This window comes from Carassius gibelio, chromosome B3, assembly GCF_023724105.1.
Source record: "Carassius gibelio isolate Cgi1373 ecotype wild population from Czech Republic chromosome B3, carGib1.2-hapl.c, whole genome shotgun sequence".
Lineage (NCBI taxonomy): Eukaryota > Metazoa > Chordata > Actinopteri > Cypriniformes > Cyprinidae > Carassius > Carassius gibelio.
Window position 1 is genome coordinate 12,049,086 of NC_068398.1, and position 21,606 is coordinate 12,070,691.

Here is a 21,606-nt window from a genome sequence, read left to right on the forward strand (position 1 = left end):
CATTTCATGCTGACTTTGACTATTTCCCCAAACCCCCAAAAGGATCCACTTTTAAACAACAATGTCCCTCAAAAGATTTTATTTCAGTATACACGTTCAATAATTACATTTATTAAAAGAGTTTTATAGATACATTCAGCTGGATATTTAAGATGACAGCATTTCACAAAAGAAGATGTACGTCCATAAAACGTGGGAAGAATTGCACATGTTTCGAAAAGAGAAAATATAAATAAAAAGAAAAACATTCAAAGTGGCATTTAAATCATACTGTAAACATCTTAATTCTTATTCTTAAGGCCATTAGCTTACCACAGTCTTTGCTTACTCCATATATATATTATATATATATATATATATATATATATATATATATATATATATATATATTGGGAGTAAGCAAAGACAGCCTTTCAGCAATGACCTTCTGTGGCTTACCCTGCTTGAGGGTCGATGATTGTCTTCTGGACAACTGTCAAGTCTGTAGTCTTTTTCCATAATTGTCATTGCATGGTCTAAACTAGCCCAGGAGGTCAAAAGTAATCAAACTACTCATGCTCAAAATGGAATATTCAAATTTTTTGAGATACTGAATTTTACATTTAAATTCAAAGTCATAACCTTCAGAATTAAAAAAAACTCTTGAAATATTCCAGTTTGTGCGCAATGAATCTAGAATATAAATTACAAAAAATAAAGAACTTTACCATGATATTATAATTTTTTGAGATGCACCTGTGTGTGTGTATGTATATATATATATATATATATATATATATATATATATATATATAAAACAGCAGAACTGCGGAAAGAGGAAGTAAAATTTGATAGCAACTAAACACCTGATGGTATCTACACAATAATACATTTAGAATGAAATTATGAATGACTAAGGTCCACAACCATACATTCTTTGGTTATTATAGTTTCAACAGCAAGCCACTTGACTTAAAGCAACTGTATGTAGTTTTGTGTATTTTTGAGACCCTTAACAGTAAAGTTAGGATTTCATTATAGTTTTTACAGTGGACAGCTGTACACACGTGCATATGTTGCTGCCGTAAAGCGAGTCAATGCTTTGGCAGGATTTCATACTTGCTCACCAAACTGACATACTCCCAGAAGAGACGTTTGCGGTGGAGTGTGGGAAAGAAACCAGTTGCCTTCTTAGAAGTCAGTGTACCACCAGAATGATTTTAAAACTGATTATTTACGGTAAAAACGTACATACAGTTGCTTGAAAGAGCACTTAATGTCACAGTAAACTTTTTGCCAACGACAGAGGACCTGTGCGGATGCTGGAGCTGGTGGCTATAGAGTAACAGAAAGTTGAGTAATTGTATATCTCTCAAGTGACTGAAAGCGGTGAACAGTTCGAAGAGAGGTTTGTAGAACCAAGCTCTGGGTAGCACAAACACCAGCACAGTAGTATGTGGGTTCCCTCAACCGAACATTTTAAAAAACATCCCCTTTTCTAAAAATACGGCCCAATGAGCCAAGTGTGGTCAGTCTCACAGTTAAGTGCTGTGGTTACAGGCTGTGAGAACGGCACAGAGAGAGAGAGAAAGAGCAGGTCAGCGATGGTTGAGCTGAGCGAGCTGCACAGACGGTTGCTGTTTGTAGGTTTGCCGGATGTCCTTCAGAAACTCAGCCAGGGAACTGAATGATGGACGCTGCCCAGGGTTGAAATCCCAGCATTGCTCCATCAGTAAATAAACCTGCAATGAGGATTCAGGTTGTGCAAATAAATATGTAAAAATGTGTGTGCTGTATTTTTTTGCATGAACAAATATTTGTGCTGCTCAGTTTGACAGTACCTCACGAGGACAGTCTCGAGGGCACGGCAGTCTCTCGTTTTTCTCCAGGAGGGTGATAAGTTTAACCACAGTCATCTGACCATGGACCAATCCCATCATCTCAAAGAATTTCTATGGAAAAACATAGTCATCCATTAATTTAAAAGACACTGCAAACTTAAAGGAATAGTTCACTAAATTTTTTTAAAGAATTTCTTTTGACAAATGAGAAATTCTTAAGAATATCCACACTGTTCTTTTTGAACATTCTAACTCCTTTTGGCCTTGGTGCATGAAGTTTAATTATTATCTAAGAGATAGTTCACCCAAAAATGAAAATTACTCCATGATTTACTCACCCTCGAGCCATCCTAGTTGCTAATGACTTTCTTCTTTCAGACGAACACAATCAAGAGTTATATTAAAAATGTCCTGGCTCTTCCAAGCTTTATAATGGCAGTGAATGGGGTTTAAGAATTTGAAGCTAAATAAAAAAAACTGCATCCATCCACCCATCATTAAAAGTGCTAAACACAGCTCAGGGGGGTTAATAAAGATCTTCTGAAGTTAACCCATGCATTTGTGTAAGAAAATTCACGGCCATTGTTAACCCCTCGGAGCTTTGTGGAGCACTTTTTATGAAAGCTGGATAACATTTTTTGGGCTTCAAAATCTTAAACCCAATTCATTCATAAAACTTGGAAGAGTCTCACCATTTTTTAATATAACTCCAATTATATTTGTCTTAAAGTCATATACACCTAGGATGGCTTGAGGGTGAGTAAATCATGGGGATAATTTTCATTTAATTTCTGTGTGAACTATCCCTTTCACTGCTGCTGCATCACATAAGGGTTAACTAAAACTAAAACCTTTAGTTTTAAAATTACTCTGAAGAAAAAAGAAAAGAAAAAACATTTACTCAAATAAAAAGCCCATTTTATTTCAGCTAGTATTTTTATTTAGTTTAAATAAAATAACTAAAATGACACAAATTATAAAAAAACCAACTAAATTACTAAAACTAAAATAAAAAAGGAAAACATAAAAAAACTAAACAAATTATATATATAAATATATAAAAGTAATACAAAGATTACTAAAAAAAGTTAATAAAAAAAGTTACTAAAATCACACTGCATCACACCAGAGCTTTTTTTTTTTTTTTTACCCTTTTTTTCCTGTATTATATGATGCATGTAAATATAATTTTTAAATGACATTTTTGGTCATTTTGTTGATTACTGCAGGTTTGCAGAGACAGCGTTACACTTGTATTTCTTTATGTGCAAATCTGGAATATATCAGAATGCACTTTTTGCATTAACATTACAAAATGATGCAAAACTATCAAAGCGAGAGACATACTGAAGGGGGGCTTTGGCGATGGTTGCAGTGGGTTAAGATCTCATAGAGGGTCACAGCAAAGGACCAAACATCAGAGGCAAAGGAAAACTTGCTCTCCTTGAGGCACTCTATGGCATACCTAAAAAGCAGAAAAGAATTGGTTTTGGAATAACTGCTGTTTGTTTTAGAGATTAATTTAATATGTCAAAGATATATGCAAGGTTGCCAACATTTGTTTTTGTCTTATTCAATTATTCTATTTTCTGCTGAATTATTCAATAATTGTGTTGATGGATATCAAACATACTTATGCTTTAATTTATCTGTCACCACATTATGTCTACTGACGTCCATAAATCCATTAACAGATCATGTTGTATTGATAAAAGCACTCAACGTTAGAGAACATTACCCATCACCCCAAGCCGCCAGTTATTACAGCTCACCAGAACACAGGGCTGTCTCCGTCCTCACGAACACGATAGTAGATCTCTCCTTCAGGAATGTACTTTGTCAAGCCGAAGTCACCGATCTTAACTACGCCTTCATTCTCCACCAACACATTTCGTGCAGCCAAATCCCGGTGGATGTAGCGCTTGGAGTGCAGATAGTCCATCCCCTATAAGTGCAGCAGTACAGATCAGACAGCAGAGTAAGGACTATTCGTTTTACTGTTGTAGCTGCAGTTTGAATCTGAAGGGTGTGAGTTCCTCACCATACAGATCTGCTGCGCAAACAGGAGGCTTTGTGCGATTCCCAGCCGATGTTTAGGAAGGTACTCTCTGAGGCTTCCCAGTGGAAGATACTCCATGATTAACTGAACCACCTGTCCACCTAAAACAAAATACCACAAATAGTACACGTGAGTGTGGCCATCACAGTTTGCATGAGTTTCTATATAAAAAAAAAATATATGAAAAAAATAAAACAATCCCTCTGTGTTTAACATTCAAATTTGGGTCCATATTCCTAGAATGTGAAACATATATATGCTAAAAGTGGTATTTGTCAACTTTTATCTGTATGTACAGGTCATATTACACCAATAAACATACGACTAAAAGCCAAGAAAATAAACATTACCTGAAATAAAATAAAATCCAGACACTTACGTATTTCATTTTAGGTAGTGGCCAAGGAAAATTTTTTTCATTTTCATTTAGTTTAACTTCATATGGTGGAATAACTGAAACTGAAATAAACAAACAAAATCTACACACCTAAAAAAAAAAAAAAAGACCATTAAAACTAAACTATAAAATAAAATCTCATTTAAGTTTTGAATGAAAATAATAGTATCTGAACACTAAAATGTCACTGCCTCAGACCAGGGCTGTTTGTTTATTATTTTTCTTTATGATTTATTCAGTTTCAAATTAGTTTTAAAGAGTTTTTCTCGAATACAGGTGTCTTTTAGCCGTTCACTAGAATATCGAAAGCTAATGAACATGACTCTTTTCTTTAATGTGGGCTATAAGCTAGTGGCTTTGCTCACCCAATTCAGTACAGCACCCCTTGTATTTGACAATATTGTTGTGGTAAAGTGACTTGAGTATCTCAATCTCCTTCATCCAGGAATCGTGGAGGTTACTTCCACTCTCTTGTTTCAATGCCTTCACCGCCACGTATTCTCCCGTTCCATCATTGCCAGGGTCATAGACGTACAGCATCACCTTTCCAAAATGTCCCTGGAAGCAAGTCACAGAGTATCCTAAGAAACTGAAATATGACGGTATGAACTGAAACAAATTATTGAGCAGGAACCGTACACTGACCTCTCCCAGATCCCTGATCTTCTTCAGGTAACGTTTGTAGAAGAGGCTGGGGTCTCTGTCTGGGAGTGACTCACATTCCGATGAAATGTCTGGATCTTATTGAAGAAGACAATATCATATCAATTTCTGAAGTCACAAACACATTTATTTTCATGAATTAACACTGTATAATTATGGATTGCCGCTCAAATACTATGGAACATAAATATATTATTAATAATTCAATAACACGGTTTTACCTAAGGTAGTGATATTACCTAAATAGTGATATTATGGTTAATAACCAATATGATGGCTGATAATATGAACGTATACACTTGATTTTACAAAATACTGTAAGTGTTGATGCGTCAAGACATAGACAAGACAAATAATTGTTTTGTAACTAATAGAAATGCCTATTTTAAGTGATATTTGTTTGGAATTACTACACAATTTTAACAAAAATGTTAATGTTATGAATACATCATGAAATACATTATTCTCTTCTTTTCATTTAGTTTCAACAACATTCAAATATTGTAAAGGCCTAATATTTTAAACATTTTGTAAACTAAACCATATTGAAAGATTGCATTATTGACTTGCAAGCAAACTTGTTGATTTTACAATTACTATTATGATGTGCGGATAACAGATCTAAAAACAAATCCCATTTTTCCATACTTATTATGCCTTTTAACACCAAAAAATTATTTTCTGCATTTCTGAAAGACTAACAACATGTTCTTTATCAGCAGCAGCATTAGCTTCTCTTTCTGCTCACTTTAGAGATGGTTTCTAATTGCATTAAATGGCCTCGCAGCTTCTGTTCAAGAACAGGGAAATGCTTGTAATTGGTTACTGTGGTGCTAATAAGACAGCAATCATGAATTCATCTACAATTTTGCTTTTATATGCCTTAGGAGAATTGGATAGAGATACTGAACATCGTGAGTGCCTAGTATTAATGAAACAGTTCCCCCAAAAGTTTTAATTCTGTCATCATTTACTCACCTTCATATCAAACCTACATGATTTGCTTCTACAGTATATAACATAAAAACAAAAAACATATATTTTGAAGAACACTGGGACCCAAACAACATCAGGCCCCATTAACTTTCCTCATATGGATAAAAGAAGACATCTGTTCTTCTTCTGAGGTTAGGAACAACATGAGGACGAGTAAATGATGACAGAATTATCATTTTTTGGATGAAATGTCACTATAATAGTACCATGGTCGTGACAGCACAACCAAGCAACAGAAAACCCCTGAGCGCACGGTGTTCAAACACTCACTTTTAATCTGAATCTCCGTTAGCTCTCTCAGGATGGTCCGGAAGGACGGCCGTGCAGCAGGGTCATAGGTCAAACACATGCTGATGAAGCTGGCCAGCTCTTGAGAAGACGGCACCGCCAGACGACTCTGCGTCTCGTAGAATCGCTCTTTCTGTAGACGGAGGAGAGCGTATTAGATGGCGGTGCGAGTGTGTGCTGTCAGTACACAGCTGAAGGAAGTTGTACCTCAGGCAGTGTGCTGCCGCTGATCGGAAGATCTCCATTGTTGCAGATTTCCAGCAGAGTTGCTCCGAAGCTCCACTGGTCCGCAGCGCTTCCTACACGGGCCCCGTCGGCGATACACTCCGGAGCGATCCACGGGATGCGCTCCACGCGCTCTTCAAGTAAAACACAAACATGTGAAACAAAGCCTTTGTCATTTTCTGACATAAAATGCGATCCTACGGAATTTTTCAGTCTGGATGATTTATCACTCAGCAGGAAGATTTATTTAGTGAAAATGAACACGATGTTTCTCCTTAAAAAGCTATGTGGATTTGAGTGACAAACTGCTGAAGGGGTTTCTGTCACTGTACATTCTGGACAGCTGCTTCTCTGCTGTAAATATGATCATCCTGACATTAATAAACGTGCTTGACTAAAGGAAGTGTGCATCACCATAAGGAAGTGGTTGGTTCGTAGCTTCCTGTTCTGTGAACCATGAGAGAATCTGATGAAGTAAACAGTAGTGACAAGCGGACTGAGGTAACTAGAGCAATGACACAGATAGAGGGGTACAGGATGTACTCGGCTCTACAGTTCGTGTGAATAACAACACAGTTCTCGGTTACCTGCACGAGACAAAGCCGACAGAGAAATGCCAGGGTCACTGAGCTTCACAAACGGGGACGTCCCCTCCTCCAAACCCGTCCGCACCACCAGAATATTCTTGCCACAGACATTTCCATGGACCAAACGCTTTGTCTCCTGTGAAGAGCAAGGTTATGGATGGATCAATAAAATAAATAATATATACTATTAGGATGTTGGGAATTTTTTTGACATTTAAGGATCATTTATCTCATTCTCATTACTGTATGTATCCTACATCAAATATGCTTAACATACAAATTATTGTAATAATTATATAAAGTAGTGTTATATTTTCTGGTCAGTAATGTTGCAATGAAACAAATGTCTCTAAATACAAGAATACATTTCCTTAATGCAAACACAATTTCTTATAATAGTAATTTTTTTTTTTTTTTTTTTTTTTGAGGTGAAATGTCAGTAAAAAATAATAATATTTAATTCAAAAACATCAAATGTATTTTTCAGATTACAGTAATGAGAATTCGGTGCAACTGTCAATCGTATTAAAATCATGTTAAAAAAATAAAATGCTTTAAAAAATAAAAATAAAACTATTTATTTGAATATTTTCCCTTTGGTTTAGAGGTGTAATATGTCTTGAATTACTTGTTTATGTTTAAATGATTGATATTTAATTAATTGTTCTTGAAATTAAATATATAGAATTACACTGTAACAAGAACAAGGACACCTTAAAGTAAAGTGTAACCATTTTAAATTATTAATATTTCTTGAGTTTTACTTCGCTCGTTAAAATTATAGAATCATATTTTTTTATTATATAATCTTCCCATGGAAAAACAAAAAACACATTCTTTTGAGTTTAGGGTGAAATATGACCGTTTTCTTGTGATTCACTCAAAGGAGACTAATTACATAGAATGATCTGAGAGAAAGATCTTGGCAATTATTGATGTAAGCTGTTCTATTTTAAAAATCCCACACTGACTTAATAACTCACAAGATAGCAAAGAGCGCTGGCAAGCTGTTTAGCGACAGTAAACTTCCACTGAGGAGTGACACGCTGCTTCTCTCGGTGCAGGAACACGTCTAATGGGCCGAACTCCACAAACTCCTCCACCATGATGTCTGTTCACAGAACAACAGTACAGTCAACGGATACAAAACAGGTTTGGCGGATGGTAAACAGTACAGTTTGCATTAAAAAAGGCAACAAAAACAGCTTTGACGACACTTGTGGCCTTTAAAGAGGAAGTCTAAAAGGGCACGGCACTCACTCTCAGATCCCTTGACTGAAACTCCATGCACAAAGACCAGATGACAGTGTGACACCTGATTCATGAGACTAGCCGTCTCAAAGAATGCCTAGACATGAACACAGTCAATCAGAAATCATCTGGGCTTTCGCTGGACTTTACGATACATTATCAGAGGATTCTTACTAGTGCTATATCCTTGTGGCTCTGGTCCAGAATTTTCAGGACAACTCGGATGCCCTTCACGTTGCGGTGATTGTTATTAGACTCGTCGTCTTCATCCTCTAGTGAACCGTGAACCTTCAGCCAGCCCGAGTAAATGTTAGTCCTGGTCCCTCGTCCCAAGTGCTGCTCCTGCATCCAGCAAATAATGCCAAAAAGAGTTTCTTCAGTTACGGAAACAGCTTATTGATCCAAGGGTTGACATTTTTCTCTCTGCTACATAAAGTTCACATCCTTTGTGGGTTTTATAACAAGATTTTTTTTGTTTTTTACTCAAATGGTTTATAAAAAAAGCAACCTCATTCACCGCCATTTTCATCACAACAAAAAAAGTACTTAAAGACAATGTCAGCGGAGGTCGAAAAATATAAATAAATAACTTATTTTCTTGTCGATGCTTTTTTGTTATTGCACAACATATTTGAGATCGTTTCCAATCTATTTCCAGTCCAATCGATCTATTAAGAATTCATTTAAAAACATAATTACTGTATTTAGGAACACATTTTAAGTTTTGTACACTATTCTAATGTTTATTTTGTAAAAGGTTAAGGGCTCAAGATTAAAAGTGGCCAAACTTAAAAAGAAACACTCATTTTGTTTCCGAAAAGCTACAAGTCTGATATCTAGAGAAGTGTTGTCTGCTTTCATTTTATCAGTTCGCCTTATCTACCAAAGCGGAACGCATGAAAAAGCCCCTGATCAGTGGTTTGGTACTGTAGTGCTCGGCTCATGAGGATACAAGGGCGAATGATTGCGTACGATCACATACCTTTGTAATTTCCTTGTCCTTAATTTGATGAAACCGCAGCTGGCTCAGGTTTAAGGCTTCGGAGACTGTTTTAATGCTACTGCTGGCACCCTTTCTCATTACAAGAAGGTTTGATAGCTCTGCAAGAGAACCATAAAAACCCGTTAACAGGATGACTCACTGAATGATAAGAATCGAGTACTTCTGTGGAAATTTTCCCTAATCAGAGACGCACTCCAGGATGACTCAGAGGTTTGATTGTGAAGTCTGCCAAGCAGAAAATACACACACGCTCACCTCCTGGTCTGGGCAGGCAGCACTTCTTCAAAGTGAAGCTGTCTTCTCCAGACTTCAGCACAAAGGTCTTTAAGCTACTGGTGAGCTCCTTTATGCTGGAGAACTCTTGATCCCAGCCTTCCAGTCTGAACGTGGAGCCGTCCTGGGTAACTCTGAACTGTTTGTATTTCGGATTCTCTCCATCCTGTCGGAATCAGGAGTCAATCAGAAATATACATGAACATTTAAAGGATGTAGCCACAGACATTTTTCTTCTGATTGTGACATCCATCCAAATTAGGGTGGGGATGATTATTTTTGGCTTTATTATGATAGGACAGTTCAGGGCTGACAGGAAGCGTAGTGGAAGAGAGAGAGAGAGAGAGAGAGAGAGAGAGAGGGATGGGGTAAATGCCATGTGATTGATTGAGAATTGTGACATCTTTCGTTGCACAATGATGTATGGTAACCACTAAAAGATCTTTCGCACTTTGTGCCGCTAGCAATTGTACACAACAAAGTGGCATGATTCTCACAAACAAGCTCCCCTCTTCTACAGTTGCCACCTATCTAAGTCAAGCCAAGGCAAGTTTTCCTGTCTATCAAGTTAATTATTTCACATTCATAAGCTTAATTATTAAGCACCACTAATAATACTTAACCATTGTAATGCCATTAATTACACATTAAATGTAACTGGAATCAGTTACAGTTACTGAGGAAAAAATATGTAGTTACAAAGGGGGTTCCATCTGAATATTTTCTGTAAAAAGCTGCCTTTGTTTTTGATGTGCACACTGCCTCCTGTCATTTAAAGGCTTTTAGTTAGCTGATGCTTTTCATTGGTTTTCTTGAAAGAATTTGCATAGTGCCATGCTGAAAACTTTAGGCTGCAACCTCTGAGACTTGCCACCCTGGCAAATGGAAAAAAAAAATGCATTCCAGTGCTGGGAGAAAAAACTAAACAATCTCAAAGTAAAGAGAGGTGCTAAAGTCTGTAATTGAAATAGTCAACACTACTGATTACATTTTAAACAGGGTAATTCGTAATCTGTAACCTATTGCATTTCCAAAGTAACTTTCCCAGCACTTTCACATTCATTCCACACAAACCCAGAACTAGAGCCTAACCTGTGTCCGACTCAGAGATGCCAGGATTATGCGATGGTAATCCAAAACACTCCAGCGCACAATAAACGCTCCCTCCTCTGCTTCTTTCTTCAGTTTCTGGAGCACAAACTCATCTCTAAGAGCAAGATAAAGAGTCAATAAAAATCAATAAAAATGGTGGAAGGCTGCATGTGGAAATGTGAGTGACGTACAGTATGGGACCGTGCAGGTCATTGGTTTCACTGAGAACCACTCTGGGCGGAGCCACTTCGTGACAAAGATAATGATGCGCGTCGGTTGTAAGGCGGAAATATCCATCCAGCAGTGAAACCAGAGAGCGAGCCTGGAGACTGGAGCCCAAACACATGTCCTGGAACACACATATATGTAGGCGAGCACTTATAGCATGAACACAAAAGATGGAAACCAAATACAGCTTTACACGACTGTTTACCATTGACATGTTGTCTTGGCGACTGATGCAGACGTTTATGCCCTGAATGGCAATAAGAGAAATCTCAGGAAAGTCACAGAAGATCTTCCAGTTGTCTATTTCCTGTTCATCAGGGGGCTTTGCTTCACTGTTCTGACTAGGAATATAGTCATTCTCCTGAAAGTGGGAAGAATTTAAGAGTACAGTTCTATTGGCGCAGACCAATGTTAACTATGCACTTCATCAAGTTACCCGTTGTGCTGATGTCTTCCTCCACCATATTCCTGCTGAGCCAGACACTCTGATCTCATGAGTAGGCTGACCGTTCACAGTTTCCTCAGAGGGAGCTTGTGTTCGGGAGGCATTGAGGTACGACCCACTGCCATCTCCTTCAGCCCTCAGGTCAAGACTGAATACAGGGAAGGTCTCGACGCCAAAATTTGGTGCCAGGCGCTCCAGCGTGGATATATACTTGTACACGACCTCTTGTAATCCAAGTTTTCCCATGCCCACTGTGTGCTGCTGGAAAGTTTTCACAAAGTTGGTGAACACACGTCGAATACGGAACCTCGTCAGGATGTTGTTCCGGGCAATGTGTCGCGAAAAGGATTGAGGGATGCAATGGAGGAAGCTGAAGGCAGGCAAAGATTTATTTTTAACAAGGTGCCTGATCATTTTAGTATGACTTTCATAGACTATAGCACATTTGGACCACAAAACCAGTCCTAAGGGTCAATTTGTTAAAATTGAGATTTATACGACTGAAAGGTGAATAAATAAGCTTTCCATTGATGTATGGTTGGTTAGATACCACTATTTGAAAATCTGGAATCTGAAGGTGCAAAAATAAAAAATCTAAATATTTAGAAAATCGACTTTAAATTTGTCCTAATTAAGATCTTAGCAAGACATATTACCAATATAGTTTTGATCTATTTACAGTAAGAAAATGACAAAATATCTTCATGGAACATGAACTTTACTTAATATGCTACTTTACTTTACTTAATATGTTACTGCAACTTAACACTGGTTTTGTGGTCCAGGGTCACATTTCACAGATGACACATTTAAAAACTGCATTTGACACAGCAAACCTTCAGCTTGTTACTGACTGCAGGAAAGTGCTGTAATTCAATCTATTTTCCATTGTATTTCATATACAATGAGAGTAATCACTCAGAATTCAACAAGACACAGTAGCAAATGAGAGAGGGTGGGAAAAGTCACTAGCTTAACCGTGACTGTTTTCAGTAAAAAAAAAAAAAAAACTTACTAAAATTATATTAATCATTTTGTAACAAAGCTTTATAAATGATAACATTCTTCAATAACATATCTTTGAATTAAGTTCCTCATTAAACAGCTCTGTTTCAGTAAAGAAAGCTGAAGCCCGCACCTGGTATGCTTGGCCACATCCTGTAGAGAAGAGCCACTCTGCAGTGCTGTGTAAGAGAGGTGAAGCACAGCCATACCTAGACATTCATTCTTAAAGCGACTGATCTCTTCCTCTCCCTTCACTGCATCCAAACATGTCAAGTCATTCACAAAATCATATTTAGCCTGGTAAGAGAATCAACAAAATCAAAATGACTCAATCAACAAAATGACTTCAGGGAACTTAAAAGACTGTTTTTGGACAGTAGTTAGTACATAAAAATAGTAAAACACAACACATCATAGAAAACATAATCATTTCGTTTTTCTATTATCTTTACATTATTATTGTTATACGTGTACATGTAAATACGTTAAATGTGACACACCCGAGTGTAACATATTATTGAAAAAAATGTAAAAGAAAAAAAGGGATTCTGTTAATAGGATTTCTGTCCTTTTCTCTGGGAGGACCAGTTCTGATATTTTGAGTAAGCAAAGGTTACAATTACTTTTAAATGTACCATGTAAAAGGACGAATCATTTACAATTAGATCTATAACATGCATTTAGAAAATGAGTAAATTTGCATTGCATGGCGAATTTAACAACGACTCATTTTAGCCTGACATTATCCGACACCTTTTAGTGCATGGTTTGTTTTATGAATCTGTCCTACAAACTACATCCTAAATGATCTTGTGTGCCAACATTAGGAGGAGACATTATAATAATACCCTCACAAGGACAGATTATTTAGCTTGAGTAATACAGGTGTTTCACGATCGCTAGAGATCGCTGTTCAGTCCAGAAAGATATCTCAACAACAGTGATGCTATGGCACTTCAGTAATATCTTTTTTACAGGTTGTAAAATTCACCTGAGCAAAGAGGTATTCCAGGGAGGTCATCTCCAGCAAAGGAGAAGTCACTGGCTCTACCCCTGTTCCAGTCCGTAATGCATGACGTGTCACTACCGGTTCCTTTTCACTTAATCCGTGCCAGTTATGGAAGTAAAATCTAAGAAGCAATAAAGTTTATTGATGTTTAACTCCATTCAAGCAGACAAGCACAATACATATCTCTATGCATATTGCATAAATCTCTTCATGTGCTCACAATCTCATATTTACCTCATACGGAAATGCAACAAAAGGCCAGACTGGTCTTCTGCATTAAATGTGTGATTTGGACTGTACCAACATGAAGATGCTGGGTCATACAGAGCAAACAAGGCATGACAGACTGGAGTGATCCCTGAGGAAGGCAGAAAACATTTTAGCTGGCTGAGAGCAAAGAAAATTCAAGCTTTTACTGGCATCCACACCCAAACCTACCCACAGCCTTTGCTGCGAAGATGGTGAGATCTTCAGCAGTCACCTCACCCTCCTTGTAAGTCAGGCAGCGCTCTCCCTCTTTGGTCCAGAACAGAAACACATGGACCCCTGGACCTTCACATTGTCCTGTGAATGTGTGAGCTTTGGATTTTTTTGACCGTCCTCGTCGAGACATTATACATTGAGTTCAGCACCTGGGTCAACAATATACAAGAACTTTCACGATTAAAAAGTGTGTTTGGTTTAAAATACTTGTGTCAAGATCTTGCGAATGTAGTCTTTGTACTGGTTTCATATGATTTCAAAACATTTGTACCATCTTCAACAAAATTTCATATTTAATCACACTAATAATATCATATTTTGTAACTCAAGTAAAAGCACTGACACTCAAAAATCATCTTAAAAAATGGCTCTTCATAGAGCATACAAGATGCAATCCATGTACATTAATTGCAAATTTTATGTATTTTATGAAAAAATATTTAATCCAGATGAGTGAAAGATGTTTACATCTTTCTTTCTTCAGTCAAAAAAAAAAAGGTTTTTGATGAAAACATTTCAGGATTATTCTCCTTGTAGTGGACTTCAATGGCTACCAAATGATTGAAGGTCAAAAGTTTCATTGATGCTTAAAGAGCTCTACATGATACCACATGAGAAATGATGTCTTAACGAGCGAATTGATCAGTCATTTACAAAAAAAAAAAAAAAAAAAAAAAAAAAAAAAGGAAAACCGAGGCCATTTCTTAGTTCAGTTGTCAAAATATCACTGAAATATCACTTGTCATTATCTACGAATTTAAAAAGGGGGACAGTATGTTTTTGTGTTTTTGTTATTATTGTTATTGTGGGTTCCATACATTAATATCATAACTGATACAGTGGTGTTTGAGGATCAAACCTACCCTTTTTTTTTATATACAATTCACCAAAAACACACTGGGGTGTAAAAAGACCGCTCCCTGATATGAACATCACGAAACATGATTTATAATTAATTTAACATACAATGCTCATTTAAACACATTTTGGTCATTTGTAACATTTAATTTAAAAAAGCTGTCATCCCTACCAAAACCTGAATTATATTTAAATTCTCGTCACTGATAGTATTTGCACTTTTTGCACATTTTGAAGGGAGATGTTTTTGATCAAAGATTTTGAGGGCACATGAAAAAAAATATATAATAATAAGATTAAATGTCGCAATACTCGGTATAAAAAACAAGAATCGTCCATTTTGATTTCATGTCACCTTGTTAATGAAATAATTGCACAACTGTAGCAGTAGGTGGTGATATGCAATAAGACCGTAAACTTCCATTAAACAAAAGAAGAAAGAACTGTGGCCAGAGATGGTAACATTAACTTGGATCACATATGTCTTTATAACCAATCACATTACAGCTTTGACGTTACTGAATCTCTGTCCGAGATGTATGACAGTCAGTCACTGTTTACAAATACCATTAGAGTGAGTCAGAATGCCGTGAACTTAATTCTAACAGCTTTTTTTGGTGTAAATCGATAAATCTAAATAAATATATTTATTTGCAAACATGTTAAAGGTTATCCACAAGGTGTCGATTCATTAAACGATAATCCATTTTTGTGTAGTGCAGAGTCTCCTCCATTGACTACCATACCAAAAAAGCAACCAGTGGTCTCCTTCCCTCATCGTAGCATTGTGTTTTTTTGCTTTTTTTTTGTTTGCCTAAAGCGAATTTGCTATGGTGATGCTCCGATTTGCCATACTGTCTTTGTGATTTCATTGTGAGTTGAATAAATTAACTTCTGAATTTGTTTTCTATAACCAAGACAAGAGTAAACAAAGTTTGGGTCAAATGAACTACAGGGGTGATTTCAGGATTTCAGTCATAGGGAGCTAACCCCCCAATGATAGAAATAAAGATAGAAAGATTGCGGTTACTGAGCCTAATACAAGATGAATGTATAGTTCACCCACAAATGAAAATTAGCCAATAAATTACTCACCCTCAAGTCATCCTAGGTGTATATTACTTTCTTCTTTCAGACAAATCCATCCGGAGTTGTGTTAAAAAGTGTATTTGATATTTCAAGCTGTTTAATGCCACTTAGTGGATGTTGCCAGTCCAAAAGAAGTTAAATAAAAACCACCCATTCATGAAAAATACTGTCTCACATGGGGTCAACAAATGCGTTCTGTAGCGCAACGCTGCATTTTTGTAAGAAAAATATCCATATTCAAAATGTCACTTTAATGTAGCTTGCGCTCACTGTTGTACATGGAAGGGTTCGTCTGAAAGAATGACTTGAGGGTGAGTAAATAATGGATTAATTCTCATTTGTTGGTGAACTCACCCTTTAATTCCTTTTTCCATGTAATAACATGGTACACACACACACACTCACACACACCTGTTCCCTGTACAAATACAAACAGGGAAATGCACCAACATGTTTTTTTTGCCGGCTCATTGCCTGGTTCAGGCCTGTCTGATTCCTGAAGATTTGCATATTCAATTCATATCTTTCAGTCACGTGACCGCCTCGAAGGCCTGGAGGGTGAAACATCCACAGAACTGCAGCACAAGCCTGTCAATTTTCCCTCCGTTTCACAGGTGCAAATATTTAGATCACCTCTTAAAAGAATAAAACAAAGGTATGTGAACAAAAAAGACTAGTTTTGGCCATTTGCAATCCATATTAAGCATCTGCGGCAAAATTTCAATCATTAAAGGGGGGGTGAAATGCTCGTTTTCACTCAATATCATGTTAATCTTGAGTACCTATAGAGTAGTACTGCATCCTTCATAACTCCAAAAAGTATTTAGTTTTATTATATTCATAAGAGAAAGATAGTCTGTACCGATTTTTCCCGGAAAAACACGAGCGCCTGGAGGCGTGACGTGTGGGCGGAGCTAAAGAATCACGAGCGCCAGTTGCGTTGAGAGCGTTTGGAAGCTGTGACAGCTGTGAAGGCTGAAACTGAACGAGAGCAGCAGCAGCAAGGACTCGCTCCGAGCGGGGCTCGAACCCGGGTCTCCGATGGGAGGCGGACGCACTAACAAGGAGGCAGAGATATTTGAAGCAGTTTTACTCACCGCCTGCGGTTCCAACACACAATCGTGACCCTTTTTCGTTGGGATTGCATCATCCTTAAGAAATAAACGATACGCAAATCCGTAATCAAACTGGGCTTTGTTTGTAAAACAAGCATTTTAGAAATGCAGGGAACAAACACAAACACTTGCACAACTCCGTTGATGCTCTGTAAAAATAAACTCCCTTTACTTGTTCCTTTAATGCTGTTTTTTCTTTGGTAATCTGTGCAGGGTTGTCTTGCCCTGGCAACCAAAAACACACTCCTTTTGTGACATTTCGCGACGCTCTCGCTCTGATCAGTGATTGTCTTTGCACAGCCTCTCTCTGCTCTGCTCTACGGGAGCGCGCGCTCTTCTGGCAGAAGTGCCTTCAGGACCCATATAAGGAAATTCCGCTCCATCTAACGTCACACAGAGCCATACTCGAAAAAAACTTTCCGAAACTTGTGACAAACCAAACTCCTTCAAACGTACAACTTAATTTTTGAAACTTTGTCCATGTTTAGCATGGGAATCCAACTCTTTAACAGTGTAAAAAACTCAGTATGCATTAAATAGCATTTCACCCCCCCTTTAAACTGCACAACAAAGTCCTGTAAAAACACTTAAAGTGCCTTAATATATTTAAAACAGTAATGATAAAATATCAAATTCAGTAATCTCTATATTAATGATGCATAGTTTACAAAGCCTAGGCAAGCAAATGAGGCCAGAAATCCGCTTAATAGATCATTGTTTTCCTTATAATGGTTTTCTATGGGAATGTGTTTATATTCTGGGTTCATATACTTGCCTGTACAAGATAAACATCATAAATAAGGTGTTTACTGAATTGCGCCAGTTAACAGAAATGAACCCTTCCATTATTGTCTTAACCCTTGTGCATTGTTCAAATTCACTACCCTTTCGAGTTGTTCGTGGATGAAAACATCCACTCAATTAAACTGCTGTAAAAATGTATCAGATTCATATTTTTTTCAATTTCTTTTGCATAAATCTGTTAATCAACTTCAGTCCTGATTAAAACTACCAAATGTTTAAATAAAATCCAAGAATTTAACTCTTTAATTGCCAAGTTCATAAATGATGTCACTGATTTGGGGGAAAAAAACACACAAAATGACTTATTTTCAATATAAAAGTAATTGTGGCTGGATTTTTTTTTTTTACTTTTTATAACAGTCTTGGGCATGTAAAAGATTAGTAGCAACATTGGCTTTGATGCATTGTTAGTTTTTGTGCAGCATTAGCTTAATTTTTTCTCCCTAATTAGTTGTTGGTGGCTGTTTTTGCCCCATTGACTTCCATTATAACAACATTTTTTGATTGCAAAGCCATGACACCATATAATCATGCATTCTTGATTGTTTGTGGTTTTCCCTTTTGGGAAGAGATAAAAAATATATTTTTACAGTTTATCACTAGGTGGGACCATTAACCCTTTAGATAGGCCTGTGAAAAAAAAGTCTTAGTTTCTGGCTTGTATATGGAGTTATATGGAGTATAACAGCAAATTATAGTGTTTGTGTGTGTGTGAGATTCTTGATTGTTGGTGGTTTTTCCTGTTGGGAAGAGGTAACATTTGTTATTTTTACAGTTGATCTCTGGGTGGGACCATTAACCCTTTGGATAGGCCTGTGCAAAAAAAGCTTAGTTTCTGACTAATAATAATAATAATAATACTCAACTTTACCCCCTAGTGGACGAAAACGTCCCCAACAACGCACAAGGGTTAAAAAACAATAGCGCTAGGTTTCAATGAGGGAGTCATTCAACCAACCGATTTGTTCTAGCAGCTGATTCATTCAGGAACGAAGCAAGTGAAAGTCTTTACGAATGTGTCGTTGAATCACTGACTCACCTGATTGGTGCAATAATACAGATTGATTCAGTAACGAAATACTGTTGCGTGTTACTCAACGATGTGCAACAGTTCTGTTGTGCCTTAGTTGGAACAGTTTTTGTTCGTGAAATTAAACATACAATAGTGTGTCTAAAATGTAACTCACACATATGAATATGAATGCTGTGTGCATTTTAATAGGCTACATGATGAAGCAAAGGCATGTTTTGCGAAGAGTGAGTGACATACTCTATTTTGAAATGGCAAACAGTTTTGCATTGCTCTTGCATTAGGTTGTGTAAACTGCATTCATAACAAAGAACAGCACAGATGCAGGTGTCACGACAGCCGCTGAATAAACGCACACATCTTGTCATCTGCTTCTGTGTAGTTGACACTGCCGATTGAAGAATGCATTGAATAACAAAGACTCAGCTGGGAAAGGTGTCGAAGTGAAATATCTGAAAATGGTGCTGCCGTCTTCACTACGTGAGTTTTAAAGGGGCTAAGGCAAATTAATTTCAAATAAAATTAAAAGGACTGGGAAGAATTCTAGGGGCCTGAAGCCCTTCCAAAAAGGGGCCTAGTCATGCCAAGAGTTCAGGTTTAATGTGACGGCACGTTAACACTCCTTTTTGGAAAACAGCCCTATACTTGTCAGTTATTCTCTAAAACAATAGTCTATGAAACACACATGGCAAAACTACAGGATTAGTGCAAAATGTTTTGCAAGATTTTTTTTTACTTTTTGTACAAAATATACAATTTTGATGATTTCAAGATGCTACCGATGATTCAATATTCTACATGGTATAATATAAAATCTATAATATTTTACATTAAATATTTAAACATTTGCCCAATGTGGTTGCACAACTGTTTCATTCTAACATTCTAAGACATGAAAATCATGAGATAAATTATTTGTTTTATTCATGGTAATTATTTATTTCCTAGGGTTTTTAACACCCCCAGGTACGCTGATAAGAAGAAGAAAAAACTGCTTATATTTTTATGGGGGGGGGGGTGACAAAAAAAAATATTTCAAACTCATCACTCTTATCTAGTGACGTTAATGCATTTATGAATAGTAATTTTACACAGTAGAGTGTGTTTTTGGCAACATCCTCCAATACACTTACTGTGACAATACATTTGCATTGAAATGAAACCTTCCTCTTCAGACTGAAACATCAGACATCAATAGCTGTAACATCTCAGATATACTCCAATACTATTAATACTTCTGTTGTCATCAACTGTAAGTCACACTGGATAAAAGCACCTGCTAAATAACTAAATGTAATACATATTAATACTCAATTGAATACTTTGCACATAATATTTCAATAAAACAGTGACTATAAAAGAGCTAGTAACTTAATTGGCAAATAACAAGTTGTATTTTTTATTAGTTGATATTTTGTATGATTAGTATGATATTTTGTACATTAACTTAATGCTATTGTACACCTTAAACACACCAGTGTTCTTGTATTTTAGGAAGGAAGGAGTCCCTCTCAAGGACATTACCTTATTAGAGTGAGGGTCCATCAAAAAGAGTCTGACACCTCTGATGTAAGACAGTGCATCTATATCATAAACCTAGAGCTACTATTAATATTTCATGCTGTACTGCTGTAATGGCCGTGGTTGGCAAGTCTCAGAAGATGTGGTTTTAGATGACCAAAAACTGATTGATCAAGTCGACAAAAAAAGGCCAACTATTAGTATTACTATTACTAAATCACTAATGTGTTTACTGTCCTATTCTGTAGGCGCAAAGTAGGAATAACAATCTTCCTTAAAGAAAATTACGTATAAACTCACAGATACTTCCTGATTCACATTACAGCCCCGTTAGGCAGCTACAGTTGCTATCCCTGGTCTCATTTAAATGTTAAAAACAATTGGTAAAAGTGTTGAGAACTGCTCATGAGTTGGTATTTACCTGCAGGCAGATGAACGACGGTGTTTATGTCACACAGTGGTTAGTTGTCCTCTTCCTGCAGGATTCACATCTCTAACATCAGCCACTGACGCGCACAGCAGACCTTGCGTATGTTTCTCTCTCGCTGCGTGAACTCTCTCTCTCTCTCTCTCTCTCTCTCTCTCTCCCGAGTACGAGCCGAAGAACACGCGTCACATACTCCACACACAACAGACTGCTCTCGAGCGCAGACGAGTGAGCTGTCTACTCAGAGAGGACGGGGCGAGTGAAACATGCTGTCTGGATATTCAGTTCCGACGCTATTGAGACACAGCCAGCAAGTGTTTTCGTCCACGAGCTCTTCAAATTAAGAGTTCGTAAATGGCAAATAGTTTACCATAAACACGCACATAATTAAGGTTTAAATATCATTTAGGTATAATAATTGACTTTTTATTTTTAAATAAAGAAATAGAGAAATGAAAAAAAAATCTAGATATTGAACTAAAACTTCACACACAAACCCCCCCCCCCCCCCACACACACACACACTTGGTTTTTAACCAAGCATATAGCAATACATTAAGTCTATGTTTTATTTTAATTGTTGTTGTTGTTGTTGTCAGCCATATATGTTTCATTGCTGCAATGATTAATTCATCGATGCTTTTTTCTGTGATTCTTTTAATAAATAAATAAACATTGCTTTAATATAATAATTTACGGGTAATTTGTTCAATTGCATTAAGTGCTTTTCAAGTCAATCTCTTTTTGAATATATTTAAGTGATTGCATATTATGACAGATAGGAATATGATAAACCTAAGTTCAGTCACTATATTCATTCTTCTTCATATATATAAGTTATTTCAATTATTTCAATTATGAATAATATTAATTTACAGATTAAATTGCATTTGTGTAACTTTAACGTAACGTTTCACGTGTAATGTTTATCTTGTATT

The 21,606-nt window shown here is 36.8% G+C and overlaps 1 protein-coding gene across 1 annotated transcript; it reads right to left on the minus strand.

The window, feature by feature from the left end:
* Positions 1-62: 62 nt before the first annotated feature.
* On the minus strand, positions 63-20,960 carry LOC127953301 (non-receptor tyrosine-protein kinase TYK2). The gene is made up of 24 exons (XM_052552431.1): positions 20,663-20,960; positions 13,780-13,973; positions 13,576-13,699; positions 13,324-13,462; positions 12,466-12,629; positions 11,319-11,697; positions 11,088-11,243; positions 10,846-11,003; positions 10,655-10,769; positions 9,545-9,728; positions 9,269-9,387; positions 8,461-8,628; positions 8,296-8,383; positions 8,019-8,146; positions 7,036-7,171; positions 6,431-6,582; positions 6,206-6,356; positions 4,922-5,016; positions 4,642-4,834; positions 3,862-3,980; positions 3,593-3,765; positions 3,168-3,285; positions 1,821-1,931; positions 63-1,721 (listed from the first exon to the last, which is right to left on the minus strand). The coding sequence occupies exons 2-24, from the start codon at positions 13,952-13,954 to the stop codon at positions 1,578-1,580; spliced, it is 3,489 nt and encodes a 1,162-aa protein (XP_052408391.1). The 5' UTR covers positions 13,955-13,973; positions 20,663-20,960; the 3' UTR covers positions 63-1,577.
* Between the last annotated feature and the right edge of the window lie 646 nt (positions 20,961-21,606).